The sequence below is a fragment of the Aquarana catesbeiana genome, linkage group LG03 (assembly GCF_042186555.1).
Source record: "Aquarana catesbeiana isolate 2022-GZ linkage group LG03, ASM4218655v1, whole genome shotgun sequence".
NCBI classification, from domain to species: domain Eukaryota; kingdom Metazoa; phylum Chordata; class Amphibia; order Anura; family Ranidae; genus Aquarana; species Aquarana catesbeiana.
The window spans coordinates 469,489,710-469,516,232 of NC_133326.1; the positions used below are offsets into that span (position 1 = coordinate 469,489,710).

Here is a 26,523-nt window from a genome sequence, read left to right on the forward strand (position 1 = left end):
CTTAGGCAACATTGTGAGTGAGCCCACTCCCTTAGCTGAGAAGCAACCCCACACATGAATGGTCTCAGGATGCTTTACTGTTGGCATGATACAGGACTGATGGTAGTGCTTTTCTTCTCTGGACAAGGTTTTTTTCCGGATGCCCCAAACAATCGAAAACAGAATTCATTAGAGAAAATGACTTTACCCCAGTCCTCAGCAGTCCAATTATTGTACCTTTTGCAGAATATCAGTCTATCCCTGATGTTTTTCCTGGAGAGGAATGGCTTCTTTGCTGCCCTTCTTGACACCACGCCATCCTGAAAAAGTCTTTGCCTTACTATGCGCGCAGATGCACTCACACCTGCCTGCTGCCATTCCTGAGCAAGCGCTGCACTGGTGGTGCCCCGATCCCGCAGCTGAATCAAGTGTGGGAGATGGTCCTGGCTCTTGCTGGATTTTTTTGGGCGCCCTGAAGCCTTCTTCACAAATGCAGTGGAAATGTTTTTTATAGGATTAAAATGATTGTAAAGTCTTGTTTTTTTTTTTAATAATAAACATGTTATACGTACCTGCTCTGTGCAGTTGGTTTTGCACAGAGCAGCCTGGATCCTCCTCTTCTCTACTCCTGGCCCCTCCCTCCTATGGAGTGCCCCCACAGCCAGCAGCTTGCTATTGGGGCACTTAAGCCAAGTCACAGTTCTGTGTTTCCATTCAGACACTGAGTCCCGAACAGTTAAGACACTTGTGGACATCGCTGGAGAGAGATGGGGCTCAGGTAAGTAAACAGGGGGTGCTGGGAAGGCTGCTACACACAGAAGGTTCTTTATCTTAATGTATAGAACGCATTATTATAAAAAAAAAAAAAAAAAAAAAAAAAACTTCTGCCTTTACAACTTCTTTAGGCTGGGTTTACACCAGCGTGAATTAGATGTGGGTTTCTCCACATCCAATTCGCATGGCAGGAGAATCTGACCGTCTCTCTATGAAGCCGAGTTCACTCATCTCTGGAACGGCTCCGGTGCGAATTGCAAAGGAGTCCTGTGCATCTTCTGGTCCGTTTCAGCTCAAAATTTGGGCTGAAATTGGACCTGAACTGGTGAACGGGGACGCATGAGATCCCTGCTGTGAGCCACTCAGTGTGAACCCAGCCTGAAGTTCTCTTTCATGGCAAAGAGGGATTTTGCAATTAATTGCAATTCATCTGATCTCTCTTCATAACATTCTGGAGTATATGCAAATTGCCATTAAGGATGAGCTCAGGCGTGTTCGCAAACAGCACGTGCAGAGCCCACCAGGAAGTTGGTACTGGGGAGCGCTAATCACAAGCCGTGAGACATTTCCCAATCTCTGCAGCCTCGTATCAGGACAATGTCTCACTGATTGTGATTAGCGCTCCGCAGTGCCGACTTCCTGGCGGGCTCTGCACGTGCTGTTTGCGAACACGCCTGAGCTCATCCTAAATTGCCATCATAAAAACTGAAGAAGCAGACTTTGTGAAAAATAAAATTTGTGTCATTCTCAGGACTTTTGGCCACAGCTGTTAACGCAGACACAAACTGAATTGGTGCGAATGTTAAAAAAGAAGTGATATTGTCCTGTCCAGAACCGATGCAGCACTGGTTCTGTTCATGGATCCCCTGCCAAACAGAGCAGAGTGGCACTGCGTGAAAGGACCCTTAAACCTTAAACATATTCATTTATTATTAGCATGTTGAAAATGTGGTAAAAAGGGAACAAGGAAAGGCAAAATATAGGCATCTAAAATATTGAAATAATTACTTACCTAAGATGAAATTGCCAGAAACAGACATACAAGGGTTGCCTTTGAAAACCTGCTAGATACTACTCACTCTTCAGCTCATGGACTTGCAAGTGTTTGGATTGATGTGTTCAGTAAAGTCTTTCTCCATCTTAGATGGTTATTACTGTAAAATATTCAATCAGACTAAAACAAGTGCACTATAAAGCAGACACCATATCCCTGTGCTTCTCTGTAATGCTGCTTGCAGTCCATGTGATTGTGTCACCTCCAGAGGAAGTAGACCTTCTAGTTCTCCTCCTTGTCCATCACACATGAATGAACTTCCCCAGCTAAGGACATCCCATAGGAACCACCGGGGCTATAGAACTCCTGTATACTGCACATATAAGCACATCTCGCCTACACGTAAAAATCATTTAATCGCTATATTTCCTCAGCTTTTAGCTCAACAAACGCCACATTGCCCACATCAAAGATGGCAGAACTAAAACCTAGCACACTCTCTAGTGTTCACGAAGTAGCACACAGTCCAGAACATATTATCGTGATTTAGGTACTATATAGATCTACTATTTACTGTGCTATGCTGATGTTACTCGAGCTTGTTTGGTGTAATTTGTTTAGTTTACGTTCATACACATGACAAGTTCTGTCAGATTAGGCAACCCGTCAAAAGTTGTAACGGAAGTGACGTTCCATCACGGCCATCTTGCTACACCCCGCATTCAGCCGCAGTAAGCCAACACTCTGAAGTCGCCAAGCGGACTTCTTTTTACACCCACCCCAAGCGAATTCCCTTATATGCCGGGGGCGGGGCTAATCTCCTGGTATACCGAGGCGGAGCTAGCGATCTCACGGCGACGGGGGGCGGAGTATTTCGCATTACCTCATCTAGTGCGACAACTGGCTTCAAGGGAAGGGGAAAAATGGCGTCAGGAAGTGGGGTAAGCAGCTCCTGGGGATTGATATTGGTTGTGTGTTTATGGAATGAGCTGGGGATGGAGAAGCTGGCAGCAAAGCTTTGATATGTACTGATATTTCTCCAGAGAAACCCCATAGACTAGTACTTGGCTACAAATCCTTAGTGCACTGGTTTCCTTCCTTTGTACCATCAGACTTCTAGAGGCACTACTAAAGTGTAACTTTTTTTGGCTTTGGATAGTGTAGGGAAGGGTTAAAGAGGAACTTCACCCCCTGTTTGTTTATTTTTAACCCCCTCTTACCTTGTTTGCTGGTTTACAATAAACCTACTACTAATCAGGTGTTGTTTCCCACGCTGACGTTCTCTCTTCTTACACCATTGACTGATCCCTTCCTGGTTCTTGCAGCTGCCCCTTGATGACGCACATTCACCACGGGGCGTCATCGGGGGGCCAGATAGAAGTCCCCATTCACACTTCAACAATTAGAAGCGTTCTTCCAGGAGCGACTCGGCACTTGTATTTCCATGTTATTCTTTTGTGCCTGTTCACTTCTGAGAGATGTGCTGTCAGTCATCGTTCAGACAAAAGTGTTTGTACGCCTTCCTTTGTAAGGATGAGCTCATGTGTGTTTGCAAACAGCATGTGCAGAGCCCGCCAGGAAGTCGGCACTGTGGAGCGCTAATCACAAGCAGTGAGACATTTCCTGATCTCTGCAGCCGCGCATCGGGACAATGTCTCACTGCTTGTGATTAGCGCTCCGCAGTGCCGCATTCCTGGCGGGCTCTGCACATGCTGTTTGCAAACACACATGAGCTCATCCTTACTCCTTACTCCACTGCGCTTGTGCACATCGCTGGATCGACTCAGGCTCAGGTAAGAAAAAGGGGGGGGGGCTCTGGGAGGAGCTGCAGCGCAGAAGGTTTTTCACCTTAAAGTGATTGTAAAGTCTTACTTAAAAAAAAAAAAAAAAAAACATGCTGTACTTCCCTGCTCTAGTGCAGTGGATTTGCACAGACCCTTCTCGGGTCCCTCTTAACCCCTCCCTCCTGCCGAGTGCCCCCACAGTAGGCTGCTTACAGCTGTGTGTGCCTGCGGTTCTCTCTCTCTCTCTCTCTCTCTCTCTCTCTCTCTCTCTCTCTCTCTCTCTCTCTCTCTCTCTCTCTCTCTCTCTCTCTCTCTCTCTCTCTCTCTCTCTCTCTCCCCTGATTGGCTCCCGCTGCTGTCAAAGTCAGTTAGCCTATGGCACCGCTGCTGTTTCTCAACCAATCAGGAGGGAGAGTCTTGAACGGCCGAGGGACTGGTGGACATCGCTGGACAGAGATGGGCTCAGATAAGTATTGGGGGGCTGCTGTACACAGAAGGCTTTTTTTATCTTAATGCATAAAGATTTTTAAAAAAATCTTCTGCCCTTACAACTCCTTTAATGCATAGAATACATTAAGGTGAAAAACCTTGAGGCTTTACAACAACTTTAGGCCGTGATTGTGTCGTCCCCCCCCCCCCCCCCCCCCCCAAGCATCTGAAAAATGTACCCAACAACTGCTTTCTCCAGTTACCAGCTTTCCACTGGCTAAAACAAAAAAGAGTCTGGAAAGTATGCAAAATAAAATAATCCAAAAAACACATAAACTCAAGTGTAAATCCAGACTAGGAATCTGGAAGGGACAGCCAAACTGTCTGATGACTGGCACATGTGCATTTCTAGTTCATTATTGAATGCATGATGTGAGTATCCCATGAGGCTGCAGTGTGTGTGTGTGTGTTATTAAACCAAAATTGAGGGACTTGCAGGATGGAGTGGATTACTACTAAAAGAGTCAACACCAAGGACACATCATACTAACTGTAATGTCCCTTGTGCTGGTCTTTCTGTGTTTGTTTTTGGCTGCACTCTGGCTTTAACAACAACCAAGGAGAAGAGCCTGGTCGCTGTGCTGGGAGTGCACAGTGTAGCTTGCTTCCTGCACAAACACATGAAAGTGTAAATGTGCGGCCCCATGGAAAAGACCCACTTCTGTGGGGCCACATATATACCTGCAGTGGGAAGAGGTTAAAGAACTTAAAATGGATGTAAACCCGATTCATGAAATTTGAGCTGGGCACATATATCTGCAGTGTGTTCTTATCTCTCTTCAAATCACTGAGCCCCGTAGCTGTCTCCTGCTCCGTTCTTCTGTTATCAGCCTGATAACTTTTGGCAAGTTCTCCGTCAACTAAGATAAAAGCAGCCGGAGTTTTGTGTTGGGGAGGATGCTATAAATAGATTAGCAGAGCCCTGAACGATTCAATGAACAGCTCTGAAAGTTTCTACCTATGAGGAGAGGGGGTGTGTGCCTTTCCTCCAATTGGCTGTATGCCCAGGCTTCACTGCAGTGCTAACCAGGAAGAGAAAATTTAACACAATCTGAACTTTCTAAGGAATATATAAAGCTGAAGACAGCAAATATATGCAAGTAAAATTTTTATGTAGGGAGATTTGTTTCATCACTGTATCATCTGAGGCTGTTCGCTTCACTGGGTATATGTGAGGGTTTAAGCTGGCCATGGATGGTTTGATTCTTGGCTGGTTCAGCAGGGACTGGCCAAGATATGAACCATCTATGAGCTGATTGTACCCAAGTCGATCCAGTGATCAGCTTTGGTACAACCAGCAAGTCAGATTTTTGGCATGTGATTACTGGCAGCAGCTTTAGCCACTAGCGATAATCATTGTGTTCTCCTGGCAGCGACTGCTCCGCGCGCCTGTGTTTTGCAGGAAAGAAAATCACATAATCTATGGCCTGCCTTAGTTTTATGTTTGTTGATTTTAAGAGGAATTTGTAGCTATAAAACTTGTCTACTTAGAGCCCTTTCACCCTGAGGAGTTTTCGAACGTTTTTGCATAAAAAAAATAAAGTGCCTGAAAAGCTCAAGGAAAATGGCATTTTTTTTACCATTAAAATCAATTAACACTTCCACACTGGGGCAAAAAGGTGAAAAAAAACTCCTGCAAGCATCATGTTTGGAGAGCTAAAAGAAGCGCCCCAAAAGTGCCTCTCTTCATTGAAATGAATGGAAAGCGCCCAAAAAGAGTGTTTACTGGCAGTTTAAGATCCCTTTCACACTAAGGGCTCTTTCACACGGAGGATCCGTATGTCCGTTTTTCATCCTTCCGTTTTCGGATGAAGAACGGACATACATGTATCCCTATGGAATAGCGGATGTCAGCGGATGAACGTCCGCTGACATCCGACCCGCTCCGATCCGAAAAAGTGTAACAGAGGAAAACCCTACTTTTCCATCCGTTATCGGATCGGGTGACGACGTACTCTACGATCCGTCATCATCCGATCCCCCATAGGGGAGAGCGGCGCTCTGACAGGACCTGTCATTTTCCTGCTCTCAGCGGGGATCGGCGGAGCGAGCCCCGCTGAGCAAGCGGGTGTTCACTTTCCGGATCAGCAGTGATCCGCCCCGTGTGAAAGATCCCTAAGGCAGTTTTCAATAGCGCCTAAAACTGCCTCCCATTCATTGCAAAGGGTGCTTTCACACTCGGGCGGTGCGCTTGCGTCTTAAAAGTGTTTTGAAAGCACCGCAAAATGGGTCTTTTTTCGTGGTGGTTTTTTCTTTTTTTTTTGGTCACGAGATCTTAAAAAGAATTCATTCTGTGCTTACGACCCCTTTCACACTGCAGCGCCGGTTGTAATGGGCCTTTTTTTTTTTTTAAAGGTCACGTGACCTTAAAAAAAAAAAACAAAAAACTAAACACTTGTTTTGCGGTACTTTGGAAGCGCTGCCCATTCCTTGCAGGGGCATTTTGGGAGCGCTGTTTATAGGGCTCCAAAACCCACCCCAAAGATGCTGCTTGCAGGACTTTTTCTAACACCCCACAAGCACACCACCCAAGTGTGAAAGCACACCTTGCAATGAATGGGAGGCAGTTTTTAGGGCCCCCCCCCCCCCCCCCCGACAATGTCACTTTGCCCAAATCGAGCCTGACCTTTTTTAGGGCTCATTCAGGCAATCTGTGGAGACCACTGGTCGAAGTCAGTCATTTTGGTTATGGAGTCTAACTGGCTCTGGACACAGTTTGTGTCCAAGGAACAACATTTTTGGCTGCACACAAACTGGCCGCTGCTATTCAGCCAGTTTGTATATGCCATAGCATTGCTATGTCCAGAGGCAGCACTTGGCCACCTCAGAACATAGCAGCCAGAATGCCCATCCGAATGAGACTTTAAATATTTCTTGTGCCAGGGATGCCCTCAGTGTTTTTGCTTACCTTCTGATCGTTTCACGCTACTATGCTTGTATCTCCTCTCAAACTTTCTGTACAATCTATTGGTGCTGATTGACTTCAGTTCGAATGATGCCCAGTGCCATTCGCTTATTGCCTCAATTGCTTGGCTATCGGGGACAAATTCAGTGTAGTCCTTTACAAATGCCACTTGTGGGCGACACACTTGTTTCCTTTATTCAGCAATTCACTTTGTCATATCGCTGCCTGCTGATTGGATAGTGAATGAGAGTCTTCACCTCTGTTCAGGGGCCTTGAGGTGACTCAGGAAGCAATGAAGAGGTAATCCTAAATGTTTCAATCACAAGACTGATCAAAAATCGCATATCCTTTGGCAGGAGAAAAAGTAAACCTGTTTTCAGTTTTGCATTTATTTGTTTGTCTATAGTGCCTTTTTCTTCTTGGTATGTATTCTTTATTATAGTTTATTATATTTCACCATTTGTAATTTTATTTTTTAAATTTTTTTTACAGTCCAAAAATGCAGATTTCCGTCGAAAGTGGGACAAAGATGAATATGAGAAACTTGCCCAGAAACGAATCCTTGAAGAGCGAGAAAAGAAAGATGGTTTGTATTTTGCTTACAAATTGGACATTGTTGTGGGAGACATGTCAGAAAAAATACAGTTTTTGCCTGTTGTATCACTTAAAGTGGAACTAAACCCATTAATTTAGCCATTCCAAAAACAGTCACATTCACGGCATACCATGAAGGATAACTGTCACAGCTGCTTGTTATCTCAACCAAACTGTTAAGCCATCAAATAGCTGGTGTCATAACTGATGACAGGTGCAGCATCATTACAACTGCAGATCAAAGAAAGGCTAGGATGGTCACTTTCTTGGCTGTGAAGAATAGGCGAGTTTAGTTCCACTTTAATTTGAAGCAGTTGGACACCATGGTGATAGAAAAAATAAGTATAGATCTATAACTTCTATAGTAGACAGTCAAATTTTAAAGTAGAACTATAGGCAGAACTTTTTATTTTACTTTGAATAGTGCAAAGGAGGGCTATAACCCCTGTCAGACTTCTTTTTTTTTTTTTTTTTGGTCATCTGTGTCCCATTGCAGAGATTTCCTTTCATTTCCTGTCCCATAGCCAAACAGGAGGTGAGAGGGAAATCCCTGCAAATTAAGGGAATTCCTTGGGGACCCCCTGCTCATCAGAACTAGTGTCCCCATTGGAAGATTTCCATTCTATGACTTTTCTGGGAAAGACCCAAAATTTGGAACTTTCAATGATAATAGTAAACAGGACAAATAGAGAAGGTGAATCTCCTTAACCGGAGCACATACCGAAATGAAAACTGACGGGTGTTCTAATCCATTACCATCCAAAATTAAAAAAAGAAAAAAAAAAGTTTTGCCATTCTACTTTAATTGTTTCTAAGGCAAGAAAAGGATAAATACCTAACCACCAGTATTGCCTGTGGGCTTCCTGCAGCTGACCTTTTAATGACTGGTGGTCTGGTAATTGGTGGGGGTATATAAGAAGCAGTAGAAAAGGCTCACTTAGCACAGATTAACAGAATGAACAATGCTGATAGATGCATGGTGCTAATTCCTCTTCAACAAGCAGCACAATAATGATATCACTAAATCTCACTCCAAATGTTATGAGACTAGAATTCAGAGACATCTGTGCCTTGTACCTTATACTGTAGATACAGAACTATGGGACTCTAGACACGAGTGCCTAGGGACCCTTCCTTACCAGGAAACACACTTTTTTTTTTTTTTTTTTTTAAGGAATAATTTCTGACAACAGGTACATTTTCAAGGTGCTAATTGGACACAATATTTGTAGATGTTCCCTATAACCTAGCAAATCATCACCTTCCCTTTTTTTTTTTTTTTTTTTTTTTTTAAGATTAGGTCAACTTTAAAGTTTTTAAACTATAATTTGTTACAAAGTGACCTCTCCTCCATTTTGCTCTACTTTTTCTGAATCTGCCCAGTATTGCCATAGAGTGAGATATTATTGTGGCAAGAGCTGCATTCTGTTTAGCCAGGTTACTACTAGTGTTTGCTTGTACAGATTTGGTTGCATTGATTGCAGGATTTTACTTTGTGCTGTGTTTGTAAATGTTTGAAATGAGGTCCTGGGCAGCCAAGTAGAACACTGTATACCATGACCTTGAAGAGACAGGGGGTTAGCTCCTGTTATTTTGCCGTGTAAGGTTGACATAATGCTAGGAAATTGTATCATAGTGCCCGGGGATAATGGAGGACAGTGAGGTGCAGGATAAGGGTGTCCTATAGTAAGTTAACTTTGGGCAATGCTTTGTCCATTTCATGTAGGCATTCATTTGATTAACAACGGATGGATTATTCAGTGGACTTTTTTTTTTTAAAGTTGACTTTTTATGCCGGCTTTACATGATTTACATAATAATAATATTAAGCACCCATCTGGCTGTACCTGTAAATGCTCAGTATGCCATTTACAGCTTTCTGCTCCTAGTCGGATCTCTAGCGTGACCTTACATACGCCATCCCAGTCTCTAGAGAATCATCTGCTTAGGCCAGAAGTCCAGGAAAGGATGACTCCAACTGTAATTATTTAGTTGCTTTGACTACTTGGTTTCTGCAGTTTACTTGGTGTTGAAACTGATGTCTAAAAGGTGGGTTTAAAATTGATTCCTAGGACAAAAGGTGGTTAGGGATTAGTAATAGGCATTACTGGGTTACCATGTGCCTTGTAATGCAAGAGGGGAGTAGAATGTCTTTTGCTACCTTGTGGAGGATTGGTGGGCCATGCTGTTGAGGGGTTGTAGATACAATAATGCCATTTTATACTTTAATAGGGCCATATTGGTTAAACTGCCTCATTCAGTAAAGAGTGCAAAGAAAAAGTTATAATTTTTTTGAAGTAACCCAAAGCAATAAATAAAAATTATTTCTGAAGTCAACCACCATAATATTAATTGCTGGTTGCAATTGGTTGTTGCACTTAAAATCTTGTTGGAGTCGCAAAAATAGATCTTCGGTCAGACAGACATTGCATTATCATGTTTAATTTCAAAAGGTAGGCACACTGTGCAGTCCCATGGATAACAGGGTTTTGCTGCAATGGCCAGTGCATGTTTTAAAGCCCCACTCCGGACAAAATATATGAAATATATATATATATATATATATATATATATATATATATATATATATATATATATATATATATATATATATATATATATATATATATATATATATATATAATAAATTACAATTGTATTTGACTCTCTAATAGTTTTTGAAGTGCTTTTGCGTAAAAGCACAAGAAAATTGCAATTCCGTACACCGCAATAGATCAGTGTGAAGACATACATAGAATTTGTATGCACCTCCCCATTGAAAAATGGCAAAACGCACCGTGTTGTGTTGATGTGGTTTTTGAGTCGCATGACTTATGAAAATCATGCGCAGTTTTCAGCGGCCATTATCAGCACTTTTTTTTTTTTTTTTTTTCTTATGTATTCCTGTTTTAGGGTCAGTTCACACCAGCTGCAGTCCAGTGCGTTATTTATTTAATTTTTTTTCCTGCATCAAAAACGCAAGGACAGTAGACTATATGGGTTCTAATGACCTAGTTCACAACATTGTGGTCTGTTTCAGTAAAGAAAAAAAAAAAAATAGAACATGCATGTGGCAAAAACCCAATGCAGCGAAAAAAACACATCAAAAACCTGCATTCAGGAATGCATCCGGACTGTGGTTTCTGTGGTGTGAATCGATTCCTAAACCAGAGTTTAGTGTGACTTTAATTGCAGCTGTAAAAGGAGGCAGACATTTCTCATAATATGCATACATAATATGAGGAATTTCCACCTGAAGCAGCCCGGTGCACTGACATTTCATATATTATTGCTGCTTTCAAAGATATACACATCATATGAAAATAAGAACGTCCTCTTGCTATGTAATGCCAAACCTCAAAATCAACTTTCACACCGGCAATTAAGGCCACAGCAAAAAGTAGTGTCAGGAATAGTGTGCAAAGAACCACAAATTGCTGCAGCCACTGGCGACCTGTCATTGTAGTGAACGGGGCAGCAGCCGCACCTACCTGCTGAAAGTCGCTGTAGGAATCTGATTCCTGCCACTACTATGCACACTTGCCCTAGGCTCGGTTCACACTGCTGCAACATGGGATCCGACTTGTGAGACCCCAAGTTGCATGACATGTCAAATTTAATGTTTCCCTAATGAGAGCCATCTTAACTGATGCTACACAAGTCAGTCTGACTGGAAAGGTTTCTACACCCTTTGGTCCAAATTGGATGCTAATTCAGCCCTTGTACAGTCTGCTCAAGACTGAAGGGAGTCACAGGGCAAAGTCGTACGACTTTTGCTATCGCAGCAGTGTGAACCAAGCCTTATTCTTGAACAAACCCCTTTCAAAATATTTTATATATATATATTTTATTATAGAGTTTTTTTTTTTTTTTTTTTTTTGTTTTGTTTTTTTTTTTTTTGTGTTTTTATATATGCACACAGTGTTGTGAAATGTTTACATAATAATTTAGCCTTGATGCATTTACAAATGGCCTTCATGCATTTTACAAAATGGTGCTATGTATCTTCTAATACATATCTTATTTGTAGGAAAACCACTACAGCCTCCAATTAGGAGAGAATTACTCAGGCATAGAGACTACAAAGTTGATCTGGAATCCAAGCTGGGGAAAACTATTGTTATTACAAAGACCACTCCGCAGTCTGAGATGGGCGGGTAAGAATTCTGTTGTATGCGGCTTTTTTTTTTTTGTTTATTTTTTTTTTTATAGAATACCTTTTAAACTTTTATTATTCATTTTAATATAAGCTTACTTGAATAATCTCTCCTTTCATGCCGTGATTGCTTCCAGTCTGGCCATCTCTTTCCACAACTTCCTTGATTTTCCTGCATGCTTTGCAGCTTCTCTGCTCATATTTCTTTTGTTTACAATCAATTTCTAAGCACTTCCTATCCCATGGTACCTTGCTGCCTGCAAGCACTGATTCCTATACTGACCCCGCCTCCTGTAACTCCTCCTCCTCAGCACCTCTGTAGCTCAGATGGCAGCCTTAGTGAAATATGGGGAAAAAAGCAGTGCATATTCACAATATATGGTTTTAAATTTTGAGGTCAGGAAATGTACCTTCTGTTACTTTTAATGGACGTAGCAAGCTCTGCAATCACACTGCAGCCATGTGTATGTGGTTGTGGTGCACCAGTGTAGGATTTCAGGGGGTAATGAGGTGATACAGCGCCTCCTGCTTGTCAAATGCTGTCTTAAGAGCAATCTGACTTCAGTACGCTTTTCGGAGAACAAAGCAATTTGGGCAGGATTTAATCCCTTTGGAGCTGTGAAGCTGGCCACAAACGCAACACTAGAATTAGATAGATAGTAAATCAAAAGGACACTATACAATGTATGCCAAGGCCTTTAGTTAAGCTTTTACACTATTTTTAGTTTGTAAATCTAAAGAGACTGTACAAAGATAAACATTTTTAACTTGTGGTACCAGTTTAGGTCTGCTTTGTTGGGAGACATTGTAAAATTGTTTGGACAATTATTATGCAGCAGATAATCGTTGTGTATATAAATAGCAGGATAAACTTCTTCTGCTTGAAAATTATTGGCTTCACAAATAGAGCAACCATTTCAAGGCCCTGCCCAAATAAAGTGATACTAAAGTCTTGCTTTTATTAGTTAAGTATAACATGTTTATTATTTTTACCTGTTCTGTGCAGTGGTTTTGCACAGAGCAGCCCATATCCTCCTCTTCTTGGGTCCCTCTTTGGCGCTCCTGGCCCCTCCCTCCTGCTGAATGCCCTCACAGCAAGCAGCTTGCTGTGGGGGCACCCGAGTCGAGCTGCAACTCACTGTGTCTATTCAGACATGGTGCCCGGCCCCCGCCCACTTTCTTTCCTCATTGGCTCACTGACTTTGACGGCAGCAGGAGCCAGTGGCGCTGCGTTGCTGTCTCAGCCAATAAGGAGGTAAGTCCCGGACAGCCGAGTCTCTTGTGCAACATTGCTGGATCTAGATGGACTTGATATTATATTAGGGGGCCTCTGCAAACAGAAGGTTGTTTTTTATTTTAATGCATAGAATGCTTTAAGAAAAAAAAAAAAATTCTGCCTTTTACAACCACATTAAATAGGAACTGCAACTACTTGGCTTGCAAGATATACCGTATATTGCAGTGACATTCTGTAATCTGGTACCAGTTAGTCCCAAAATTCCAATAACGCATCAGTTAGCAAAAAGAGTCCTGCTTTCCTTGTGACCATGGAAGATAAGAATCTGTGTTTGATGTTGGCATCAAAGGTGTTGCATTGGAAAGTAAGGAAGAACATTTGCCAGTTACAGCCCAGGTTGTTTTATCTATTCTGTCTCTGACATTATGTAATGGCTGTCCGTTTAATCAAAATCCCTAGTATTTCTGGTCCTGGCTTTTGGCATTTTGCTGTACTACAGTGCTGTGGTTTCCCTTTATTTTTATTTATTTTATTTTTTTTTCATGCATGTCACACTTAAATGATTCAGATCATCAAACAAATTTTAATATTGCACAAAGATAACCAGAGTAAATACAAAATGCTGTTTTAAATGATTATTTCATTTATTAAAGCGGGGTTCCACCCAAATTTTGAACAATATCTGTATGTATTCTCTTCCTTGCCTAGATGCTGACATGCCGTTTAAAAAAAATTTAAATCGCCATAATTACCTTTTATTTTTCTATTCTTCTTTGCACTTCCTGGTTCTCCTCCCATGGGAGTAGGCGTGTTTCTAGCCTCTCCCAGACTCCTGGGAGCTAGTCTCAGGCTTCCCAGGATGCCACTGAGCATGTGCGGGAACGAGCGGTGAATGCTGGGAGCACAGCATTCACCACATCCAGGAAATAAATGCTTGTGGGCTTCAAATGCCCACAATGAAAATGGAAACCGCCTGCAGTGAATAATATAAATTATTCTTTCCGACTAAATCTGACACAGGCGGACATATTACACACAATATGTGAGTATGTAATGCTGAGAAGAAAAGTTTGTGAATGAACTCAAAAAAAAAAAAAAAAACGATAGATAGGTGGACCCCCGCTTTAAGAGGAAAAACCTGTCCAAACCTGCCTGGCCCTATGTGAAAAAGTAATTGCTCTTGCTAAATCATGAATGAACTGTGCAACTGTTTTGGAAAACTGAGTAAAATTTCTCTTTTACAATAGGGTCCACAACGCAGGTGGAGCATATCAAAACATTAAGAACAGGTATAAAAGAGAAATCCAATATTTATACTACCAGTTGCGGAGTTGGATTTCACTAGCCACACCCAGGTCTGAATACTGCCAGACCTGCTGAATCAAATCACTTAAAGATGAGCTCCAGCCCCCCTACCAAAAAATTTTAAGTCAGCAGCTACAAATACTGTAGCCGCTGACTTTTAATATGGGGACACTTGCCTATCCAGAGATCTTGCAATGTCGGCACCTCAGCCAATTTTTTTTTTTTTTTTTAAATCGGCTTTCGGGTGTTGCCACCGCCAATAGTTGCCCCTACTGTGCATGCGTGAAGCGCACTGTACTTTGTGACTAGCAACACATAATGCTGCAATATAAAGAAATTAAAGAACAATTGAGAGACAAAGTAATTAACATGCATCAGTCTGGAAAGGGTTACAAAGCCATTTCTAAAGCTTTGGGACTCCAGCCAACCACGGTGAGAGCCATTATTCACAAATGGAGAACACTTGAAACCGTGGTAAAACTTCCCAGGTGTGGTCGGCTTACTAAACTTACTCCCAAGGGAACAACGATGACTCATCCAGCAGGTCATTAACCACTTCCCGCCCGTCCTATAGCGGATTGACGTCCGGGAAGTGGTTCTGTTATCCTGACTGGACGTCAGCCTGACACACCGCTACACCGATCTTGGTAAAGAGCCTCCGGCGGAGGCTCTTTACCACGTGATCAGCCGTGTCAAATCACGGCTGATCACGCTGTCAATAGGAAGAGCCGTTGATCGGCTCTTCCTCACTCGCGTCTAACAGACGCGAGTAGAGGAGAGCCGATCAGCGGCTCTCCTGGCAGGGGGGGGTCTGCGCTGATTGTTTATCACCACACTGGACCACCAGGGATCGCCACTAGGACCACCAGGGAAGGGGCAACTTGGATGGCCAGGTATGTACCCCATGGCTATCCACATGTGCCCAATCTGTGCCAATCAGTGTCCACAAATGGGCACTTATTGGCACCATTATGTCACTGATCTGCCCAGCAATGCCCAGATCTGCCCAGCAATGTTTTATCATTGCCACCTGTCATTGCCCATTGGTGCCACCTGTCATTGCCCATTGGTGCCACCTGTCAGTGCCCATCAGTGCCACACATCGGTGCCGCCCTATGGGTGCCCATCGGTGCCGCCCTATGGGTGCCCATCGGTGCCGCCCTATGGGTGCCCATCGGTGCCGCCCTATGGGTGCCCATCGGTGCCGCCCTATGGGTGCCCATCGGTGCCGCCCTATGGGTGCCCATCGGTGCCGCCCTATGGGTGCCCATCGGTGCTGCCCTATGGGTGCCCATCATTGAAGGAGAAAACGTACTTGTTTACAAAAAAATTTAACAGAAACAAAGAAAAACTTGTTTTTTTTCGAAATTTTCTGTCTTTTTTTATTTGTTGCGCAAAAAATTAAAACCGCAGAGGTGATCAAATACCACCAAAAGAAAGCTCTATTTGTGGGAACAAAATGATAAAAAATTTGTTTGGGTACAGTGTAGCATGACCGCGCAATTGTCATTCAAATTGCGACAGCACTGAAAGGTGAAAATTGGCCTGGGCGGGAAGGTGTCTAAGTGCCTGGTATTGAAGTGGTTAAGGAACTCGGAACAACATCTAAAGAACTGCAGGCCTCAGTTAAGATCAGTGTTCATAAATCCAACAATAAAGAGACTGGGCAAAAATGGCATCCATGGGAGAGTTCCAAGGCGAAAGCCACTGCTGACCAGGGGTGTTGCTAGGTAGCAAAAAGACCAGGGGCTTCAGCCCAAAGTCAGAGCCCAGCATCAGGGGGGGATGATGGTGCGGCTGACGGTTGGGTTGTATGGAGGGGGGTGTTACCTACCTGACGCACACTGACCTACCTACCTGACACATACTGACCTACCTACCTGACACGTACTGACATGCACTGACCTACCTGCCCTTGCCCCCTTAAAGCCTAACTTTATTTATTTAAAATTAGCCAAGGGGCAGTCAGATCATCAATTGCAGCCACTGTGCCCCGTCAAATGCAGCCACTGTGCCCGTCGCGAGAGAGAGACCTCTTCTTCCCTTTTTTTTTTTTTTTTTTTTTTTTTAAATCTTTGTCCCAGTCACAGCCACCATGGCCTGTTTATTCAGCATGACTTTGGAGGTTGAGGGAGAAGGAGGCGTCGCCGCGCTGGCGTTCTCTTGATCTCCTTCTGCTTTCCTCAGTCCAGGCGGCATATCACTCCGCCTGTCAGTCAGTGCAGTGGAAGGAGCCGCAACGGCCGAATCACACAGGTAAACTGCGGCTGCTGCTGTCTGACCTAATTTTCTCTCCCTTTCTCTTCACTGCAGGATAGGGTTGCCCCCTTTTCTTTAAGCCAAACCTGTACGCTTTAGAGGTGCATGGCAAAAAATTTTGGAAAAAAAGCTGCATGGCAAATATTAGCACAACACATTTTGGAATTACACCTCTTTTCATACATTATTATATGTGTATGGCGACTGCACAGTATATGTTTAAATAAGCTTGGAGTGTATTAATACTTTATCCTTTGCGGTTTCCACCATCATTCACAATTCTTTTTTCACATTTAAATTAATATACACTATAGGATTGTAAAGACCTGGGACACCTTTGGGTGCACTAAGGAGAGCAATAATGCAGGACGCTTTATTGGTCAGTGTTAACCCCCATAATACAGGGGTCAGTGTTACCCCCATATAATTTAGGGGCCCCTCATAGAGGAGCTCCATTAGATCAGAGTCCCCTTATATCAGTGCTCCTCTTAGAGACCCAAAAAAATTAATATGGAAAAAATGCAGCACAACCTCCCCCTATAATTATATTCATATATGAAAAAATATTTGTAAATGATGGTGGAAACCTCCAAGGATAATCCAAGTATTAATACACTCCAATGTTATTTAAACATATACTGTGCAATCTCCATACACATATAATAATGTATGAATAGAGGTGTAAACCTCCAATTCATTCCAAAATGTGCTATTATCCAATTAACTTTTTCGGATATTGGCACAAACACATTTTGGAATGGATTTACACCTCTATTCATACACTAATATATGTGTGTGGCGATTGCACAGTATATGTTTAAATAAGATTGGAGTGTATTAATACTTGGATTACCCTTGGGGGTTTCCACCATCATTCACAATTATTTGTTCACATTTAAATTAATATAATTATAGGGGGAGGTTGCACTGCATTTTAATTTTATTTTTGCATAGTTTTTTTTCGCGTTTTAGTTTTATTTTAGGTGTTGTTTTTTGGTTTTTTTTAGATCAGAGTCCCCTATATCTGATCCTCTTTAGAGACAAACCGTCAGTCTAATATAAGGACAAACTGATCTAATGTGGGTGCTGATATAAGGATAGTTTCCCTTATTTAGTAGAGGTCTCTAGGGGGGGGTGGGTACTGATCTAATGGCGGGTGCTGACTGTTGATCTAATGGGTCACCAGCAGTCAGCACCCCCTCTACATTAGCTCAGAGTCCCCTTATATCAGCACCCCCTTAGATATCGCTAATAGATCAGTGACCCCCCAATCAGTTTCCCCTGCCCCTAAAGACCCCCATTAGACTGCCTTACCGAGAGCCGTTTAGAGTCAGGAAGTGTGGGAGCCGGAGTTTAGGGGCGGAGCAAAGCTGCTCTTCTGTAGTGCCATTTTCCTTCCTTCCATTGTGTGGGGGGCTTGGGGAGAAGGCAAAATAGAGGCAGATACTGTGTCGGCCTTCACCCCCTAAGGGGGGAAAGAGGTGGGGGGAGAGAGGTGAGAGAGGAGAAGGAGGCAGGAGAGAGAGGGGGTGCTGACAGAGGGGGAGGTGGGCTGACGGGGGGGCTGACACAGAGGGGCGGGCTTACAGAGAGGGGCACGCTGACAGGCTGGTGGAAGGGAAGATAACAGACCTCAGTCAAGAGGAGACACATCGCGCGCCAGGCAGGGAGGCGGGACTCCGGGCGGCCGAGATCACCCTCAGTCCAGCCCAGCCCCGCCTCCACATGTGACCAGTCACCACCTCCACCGGGCCAATCACAGACCCTTATGTCTGCCGCCTGCACAGCCAATTACAGAGCGCCCGCTGCCCAGCCCTCGTATGTGACAGTGAGTGTAACACTGATGTCGGTGGGCACGGGAATCGGGATGCGCCGGGGCCACTGATCACAGGACAGCTGAGGATCATGTCTGTATGCAGCCGCGCTGCATAACTAAGCAGGGAGTAGAGGTGAGCGCTGCGGGGGGGGGGGGGGTGAAGGAGGTGGCGGTCCGATGGCTCAGTGCCTGTACATGCCTGCTCGTCTCTCCTCCACCTCCAATGCCACCCGCTCGTCTCTCCTCCACACCCGCTGAGACTCGGGGCTATAGGCTCCACATTCGGGGCTCCGGCCTCGATAGCCACCCCCTGGCGACGCCTCTGCTGCTGACCAAAAGAAACACAAAGGCTCGTCTCGCATTTTGCCCAAATCTTGATTATCCCTAGGACTTTTGGGCAAATATTCTGTGAACCGATGAGACAAAAGTTTAACTTTTTGGAAGGGATGCGTCCCGTTACATCTGGTGTAAAAGTAACACCGCATTTCATAAAAAGAACATCCTACCAAAATTCCTCCACAGTGATGTGAATGACTCATTGCCAGTTATCGCAAATGCTTGATTGCAGTCGTTACCGCCAAGGGTGGCAAAACTAGTTATTAGGTTTAGGGCGCAATTACTTTTTCACATAGGGCCAGGCAGGTTTCGACAGCTTTTTCCCCTTCGAAAATGCAGTTTTTAAATGAGGATTTTATTTATTATTTATCTTTTTGCAGAATAAAATTAGTTTGATCTAAATCATTTAAGTGTGCCAAATATGCAAAGAAATAAAAAAAATCAGGAAGGGGGCACGTGCTTTTTTACATCGCTGTAAGTAGTTTTTAAGATAACTTTCCCAGTTCCATTGCCTATTGTTAAGATGAGGATCAAAGGAGATCAAAAGAAAATGATCATTAAATAATTATTTGGAGCACATATAATGTGAGATGTTGTGTTTTTATCTAGCAATGGGGTGCAGTGTGTTATAAAGTGAACCTGTCATAACTTGCAACCTTTCAAAGCTACAGGGGTGCCTTTAAAGTTTGTGAGCCTTTTTGACTTTTCAATATTTCTCTGTAAATGCGACACAAAACCAAATTTTATTTTTCATTCATGTCCTAAAACTAGACAGTCAGAACACAGGCATTTATACCTGTTAATTTATTAAATTATTTAAAACTACATATTTGTATACAAACCACTAGGGGTGCATCCAAACAGTCAACTAACACACACTGCAAATTCCAGCGGCTGGAATCGCAGGTGTGTGCAAAAAGCTGAGGTTGCCCAGCCCATACAAAATAGTGATAGGCTAATGGCTGCTGCAGCTATCCATGACTGTTCACACATCCACGGATTGCCTGCAGGTTGTGGCAGGACACAGGCAGACTGCAGAGTCACCCATGTGAATGCACCCTAAAGCCCTGTACACACAGTCCAAATGTTAGGCGACATCGGCCGGTCCAAAGAAAAATAAAAACAGCTGACATTCGACCCGTGTGTACGTCGGTCTGTCCGCCAGTAGTTGGCCAGCTTCTATCAGATGAGAATGCTGGAAAACCAGCAGCTGACAGACTCCCGATCAGCACTCTCAGCCAATGGCAGAGAGCACTGATCGGAGTGTTCTGGCGGGGGGGGCGCCCCCTGTCAGAACACAGCAGCTCAGCAAAGAAGATCGCTGCGCTAACTTCGCATAGTACAGCGGCTCTGACCAGAGCTGACAGTTGTTTGTTTGTTTTTTTTTTTTTTTGTTTTTTTTTTTCAACCAGAAAAAACTGTGTGTACCAGGCATAAGTGTCTCAGTTCATTTGAAAGGGAAGTTGGATCAGTTTTCATAATCATGTGCGAGACCCTGTCTCGCAGGGTCTCGCACATGAACATAAAGAACATGAACATAAAGAACAGAAATTTTGGGTCTTTGCTATCTAGTTTATGTTCTGTGGAGTCTGTGCTAAAATAGGCAAGCAAAAGACAGTGGACTAGTCCAGTGGTTTGCCTCTTGGCTCCCTGAAGCTGACCTTTTTCCCACTGATGACTTACCCTGACTTGTTTTTACACTGTCTGTGTATTAAGGCAGCCCTATTAGTAGAGGAGCAGAGCCTCTGGACCAGGATGGCTTGCTATCATTTAATGGGACTATGAATTCTAAATTATACCAGTAAATTTTGCAGAAAAAATGTCAGGAGGAACTGAAGCTTAAAAGAAAATGTATCATGACAATGACCCATCTATCGAAGAATGGTTGAAGCGGGGGGGTTTGGGTAGGGCTGAATCAATGTCTTGATGCCCATTCTCTAGCAATGGTATGGAAGGGCCAGAAGCAAGCAGTTCATGTGAGGAAGGCTATAGGCATCCATAGAAAGCTGTTCTATAAATCTGGCCATTCGCTTCTCGATATGCAAACTTTCTGTCAGTGTGTGGTCTCCCCCACTTGACAGAAGTTGACTATGGAGAGGAGATTCCTCTATCTACACAAATGAGGTGGCTGAACAAAAAAAAACCCTAAACGCATATGGCCAGTCTAATGCCCCGTACACACGGTCGGACTTTGTTCGGACATTCCGACAACAAAATCCTCAGATTTTTTTCCCGACGGATGTTGGCTCAAACTTGTCTTGCATACACACGGTCACACAAAGTTGTCGGAAAATCCGATCGTTCTAAACGCGGTGACGTAAAACATGTACGCCGGGACTATAAACGGGGCAGTGGCCAATAGCTTTCATCTCTTTATTTATTCTGAGCATGCGTGGCACTTTGTCCGTCGGATTTGTGTACACACGATCGGAATTTCCGACAGCGGATTTTGTTGCCAGAAAATTTTATATCCTGCTCTCAAACTTTGTGTGTCAGAAAATCCGATGGAAAATGTGTGATTCCGACGACAAGGTCCTATCACACATTTTTCCTTCGGAAAATCCGACCGTGTGTACGGGGCATTAGGAGGGATTTGCTTTAGATCTGTTTACTAAAATGCAATGGAAATGGATCCTCTGTTTACCTGGGTTCTTGTTATTTATTTTTAGGACACCCAGATCTAGGTTTAGGTCCTATTTAGTAGAAATACTGAAAATTCAGATGTGTTCACTAAGAACAAGTTAACTTTTTTGAAAATGTAAAAAAAACACAACAATAAATGCATATTTTCTGCATGTAAAAAAGTGCATTTAAATTCATTTATCTGAAAAGCTTTGCACCAGTGATCAGCAGATCACTGATACCTTTTTTTTTTTTTTTAAGACCGAGTACCAAAAATAAATAAATAAAAAAAAAAATATATATATATATATATATATATATATATATATATATATATATATATATATATATATATATATATATATATATATATATATATATATATATATATATATATATATATATATATGGGGGGCAAAGCCTGGCTCAGTGCCCGACACACTACTCAACAGGCAGATCTGTCACCCGGCAGCCGCCCGCAGGGAAGCCCGAGGAGCACATCGGCCAGAGGACACAAAAAACAGAGTTATTGGGGGGGTTCAGACGTGGGATGGGGTGGGTCCACTTCAGGGAAGGGAAAACCCACTGATAGCTGATACGTCATCGGTTGTTAAGGATGCGGCAGACCTGCTCCTTAACAACCTATAATTGCCTGCATTCTTTTGTATACATTTCATCTGCCAGCGGGGGAATCCCGCTGACAGATGAAAGAGTCAAATCTGAAGGTATCAGTTTCCGGTATCTGCGCGTTTGCACGCGTACCGATACTTGTGCAAATGCTTAGTATCGGCACCGATATCAGTATCGGTGGAACCCTAGTGTGGCAGATAGCCGCACTAGCTTTTTGGGAAAACAAAAAAAAAAAAAAAGACAACTCGTATGGGGAACTTCTCCCCATGCTCCTGTCACACAGAGCCACTGCAGGAAGGGGAAACCTGTTACATGTTTCACCCTAATAACGTTCCGAAGCTGAACTTATCCTTTAAGGCACAACTGTAAGTGCAGAGTGTGGCACAAAACTGGGCACATTGAAATGTCTCTCCTTTTGCTTCCCTGGTTCATATATTGATTTTTTTTTAGCAAGTAGATATAACCTAATTTTTTTGCAATGCACTGTATTCCTTTCTTTCATTCACTGCAGTTAGTTTGACTAAATTATGGTTAAAGCTATGCTCCTTATTGGGAGCTGGGGACACCTTTAAATACATACCGTATTTATCAGCATATAACAGGCACTTTTTTACCCTGAAAATAGACTGTAAACCGTGCCTGCGTGTTATATGCCAATATCTGTTTGTTTTTTTTTTTTACCAACAGGGGGCGGGGATCAGGCGGTTCTCCCGGGGTGCCACCTATAGGGAGGGTGTCAGGCCAGCCGTCCCGCCTCTCCTGGCCATGGGACAGCGCTGCCAGTAAACTCTAAAGTTGAGAAAACATTACTGCCAGCCCTTTGTCATATACCGCTCCTCTCGTGTAACTCCTCAATGTAAATCTAAGCCTCTGAATCCCTTAATTAATGCTGCTCGTCGTGGCTGCTCTCCTCCTTGTGTGTAGCTTTTGATTGGAGGAGTAGAGCGGCCATGTGGTGGTCAATGAAAGAGAGGAGAGCAGTCACATGACCGGGTCCACGAGAGTGGCATTAATGGAGGTATTTAGAATATTTACAATGAGAGCGGTGTATGGGAAGGGGCTGAGGGTGAAGTTTTCTCAACTTTAGAGTATGCTGGCAGCACTGGGAGTGCAGGGGGTGCCTTTATAATGAAAGGGGTCTGTGTGTTGTGCAGGGGGGCTGTGTAAAGGGTTTTTTTTTTTTTTTTCCTGAAACTTCCCTCTTAAAGTTAAGGTGCATGTTTATATGGCAATAAATATGGTATGTAGTAACTGTTTTTATCTAGCTAAATTAAAGGTATATGATTCTATGCAGCTGTTTTAATCTTGTGCTCTAGATGCCTCTGCCAGACAGCATAGCTTGAACCTCTACTATAGCAGGCCACCTTGGTTAAGAGGACAGTTTTTTGATGGGCCAGTGACAGAACACACGAATACTAAGTCACCATCTGCACTATACTTTTGGCAGCATGTTTGCTATTGCTATATACAGTTGTGCTCATAAGTTTACATACCCTGGCAAAATTTATGATTTCTTGGCCATTTTTCAGAGACCATGAATAACACAAACTTTTTTCACTCATGGTTAGTGTTTGGCTGAAGCCATTTATTATCAATCAACTGTGTTTACTCTTTTTTAAATCATAATCTCAACAGAAACTACCCAAATGACCCTGATCAAAAGTTTACATACCCCAGTTTTTAAAACCGTGTATTGCCCCCTTTAACATCAATGACAGCTTGAAGTCTTTTGTGGTATTTTTGGATGAGGCTCTTTATCTTCTCAGATGGTTAAGCTGCCCATTCCTCTTGGCAAAAAGCCTCCAGTTCCTGTAAATTCTTGGGCTGTCTTGCATGAACTGCACGTTTGAGATCTCCCCAGCGTGGCTCATTGATATTGAGGTCAGGGGGCTGAGATGGCCACTCCAGAACCTTCAGTTTTTATTCTGCTGTAGCCAATGACAGGTCAACTTGGCCTTGTGTTTTGGATCATTATAATGTTGGAATGTCCAAGTACGTCCCATGCGCAGATTCCTGGCTGATGAATGCAAATGTTCCTCCAGTATTTTTTGATAACGTACTGCATTCATCTTGCCATCAATTTTGACCAAATTTCCTGTGTCTTTGTAGCTCACACATCCCCCAAAACATCAGCGATCCACCTACGTATTTCACAGTAGGAATGGTGTACCTTTCATTATAGGCCTTGTTGACTCCTCTCCAAAGTAGTGTTTATGGTTGTGGCCAAAAAGCTAAATTTTGGTCTCATCACTCTAAATGACTTTGTGCCAGAAGGTTTGAGGCGTATTGATAGCGGAATACTTTGTGGCATTTTCGTAGTAATGGCTTTCTTCTGGCGACTCGACCATGCAGCCCATCATTCTTCAAGTGCCTCCTTATTGTTCATCTTGAAACAGCCACACCACATGTTTTCAGAGAGTCCTGTATTTCACCTGAAGTTATTTGTGGGTTTTTCTTTGCATCCCGAACCATTTTCCTGGCAGTTGTGGCTGAAATTGTATTTGGCCTACCTGTCCATGGTTTGGTTTCAACGGAACCCCTCATTTTCCACTTCTTGATTAAAGTTTGAACACTGCTAATTGGCATTCTCAATTCCTTGGATATCTTTTTATACCCCTTTCCTGTTTTATACAGTTCAATTACCTTTCCCGCAGATTCTTTGACAGTTCTTTGGCTTTCCCCATGACTCAATCCAGAAATGACAGTGCAGCACTGGATGAAAGATGCAAGGGTTTGTCAGCAGTCCAGAAACTCATTGATCTATCTATCTATCTATCTATCTATCTATCTATCTATCTATCTATCTATCTATCTATCTATCTATCTATCTATCTATCTATCTATCTATCTATCTATCTATCTATCTATCTATCTATCTATCTATCTATCTATCTATCTATCTATCTATCTATCTATCTATCTATCTATCTATCTATCTATCTATCTATCTCTATATATATCACAGGAGAGAATTGTTACCTCTTAATACCCATTCAAACCCCTTTGTGTCAACTTTTGTGCATGTTATTAGGCCAAAATCACCAGGGTATGTAAGCTTTTGATCAGGGTCATTTTGGATAGTTTCTGTTGTGATTATGATTTAAAAAGAGTAAACGCAGTTGATAGATAATAAATGGCTTCAGCCAAACACTAACATGAGTGAAAGAAAAATTTCTGTGTTATTCATATTCTCTGAAAAATGGCCAAGACATCATAAATTCTGCCACTGTGTAAACTTTTGAGCACAACTCTGAGTGTGTGTTCAGCCTTTACTTCACTTGCTTGTCGTATCGGTCCTGTCTTCTCAGGTCTATGCACTCTGGGACCTCAGTTTCAATCCAGGTGAGAACTTGGTCTCTGAAATGGTATCTCATCCTGGATGTCATAGATAGCCCTTTTGTCAAGAGAATTTTACATCCTTGAATGCTGTTTCACCACGCGCCATTGTTGGTACCTATCAGAATTCCCCCTAGAGGGGAATGCTGAGTTGCGGATCACTTGAGTTGCTAGATCAGCCAGGGTACTGTGTGCCATTGCATGGATAAGCCCACCTTTAAAAAAAAAAAAAAAAACCCTCCTAGATCCTTGTTCTCAGAAATTTTAGGATGGAACCAACACCTGTACCCCTTTTTTTCCTTTTTAGGACATTGAGGGAACATCATCCTGATGTCATGGTCTCCCCTTTTTTGACCCTTGGTCCTCTTTAAACTCCCCTTTAGTATCTGGGAGCTTGGACTTGGGTGAGACATGCAGATTGTCCCTATGGACCAAGATGCCTTTTGTGTGCCTCTGATGTCTCTTAGGGTGTATGGGGTGGTCTCTTCATCCCTTCAACTAGCGGCTCTGTTTGTAGGGATGCCCTAATTTGGGCTCTGTTTAATATGCCCATAATAAAGCTCTGAGGGGCGTAGTGAAACGCGTGGCCAGGTGAGAGCCCAGACTGAGACTTCCATTCATTCCAATACCAGTGGGTCTGCATTGATGTGCGCCTTCATGGGATCTATCCTTTGCTCAACAATTGTTTGGAGCTCAGACAAGCTCCTTCCCTGGCCTGCACAGGATTTGCTTTCCTTTGTAACCTGAGCGGCACACATTTTCCATTACCGGTTCTGTTGGACATCACCTAGGTGTTGCAAGACATTCACTTCTGTGCGCTTGGAAGTCTTCCCTGTGCCAAGATGAGTGACCTGGTTCCTACACTGGAGGTTATGGAAAGTTTATATTTACAGCTGCGCAGTCGTCTTTAGAGATGTAGCATTGCTACCTACTTCTTTTCAAAACGTAGTCTGCCTTCTCAAGAAAAAAGGAAAAAATGCACAACTGAGTGAACCTGAGTATATTAAGAGTCCTTGGTGATGGGTTCTTCTTCTGTGGCTGATCTGCAACCTCCTGAGGAGGTTCACTGAACCAGGGCAGGCCAGATGTCCCTTAGAATCATATTGTGTTTTGGATTAGGCAAGTCATACAGAGTTTTCTGTCAGACCCCAAACATACCTATAGGTGTTTTTAGTGGATGGCTTGCTCGTCTCCTGTTTTGTGTGGAGGGCAGATATCAAACATTTTGGGGCTCCTTGCACAGCTTTAGGCCTGGGCCACCCTTGGCCTGACCACCAACATTCCCCAGGGCCATCCCACCGAGTCCT

The 26,523-nt window shown here is 43.1% G+C and overlaps 2 protein-coding genes across 4 annotated transcripts in view; one reads left to right on the forward strand and one right to left on the reverse strand.

Annotated features, from left to right (window-relative positions):
* Positions 1 to 2,035, reverse strand: part of LOC141132479 (histidine--tRNA ligase, cytoplasmic-like) — a 217,167-nt gene extending 215,132 nt beyond the window's left edge. Inside the window, exon 1 of one of the 2 annotated variants that reach the window (XM_073620878.1) lies at positions 1,766 to 2,035. The gene's annotated coding sequence lies outside the window, so the exon portion shown is untranslated. The remainder of the gene's footprint in view (positions 1 to 1,765) is intronic. The other variant, XM_073620879.1, reaches the window with a different exon arrangement.
* A 498-nt stretch (positions 2,036 to 2,533) lies between these two features.
* The window catches only part of ZMAT2 (zinc finger matrin-type 2), a 67,560-nt gene continuing 43,570 nt past the window's right edge, over positions 2,534 to 26,523 (forward strand). For both annotated transcript variants that reach the window (XR_012242910.1, XM_073620880.1), the window contains exons 1-3: positions 2,534 to 2,688; positions 7,418 to 7,511; positions 11,550 to 11,676. Coding sequence is in view for 1 of the 2 variants with exons in the window: in XM_073620880.1 (XP_073476981.1) it covers positions 2,671 to 2,688; positions 7,418 to 7,511; positions 11,550 to 11,676 (239 nt within the window). In the remaining variant the exon portion in view is untranslated. The remainder of the gene's footprint in view (positions 2,689 to 7,417; positions 7,512 to 11,549; positions 11,677 to 26,523) is intronic.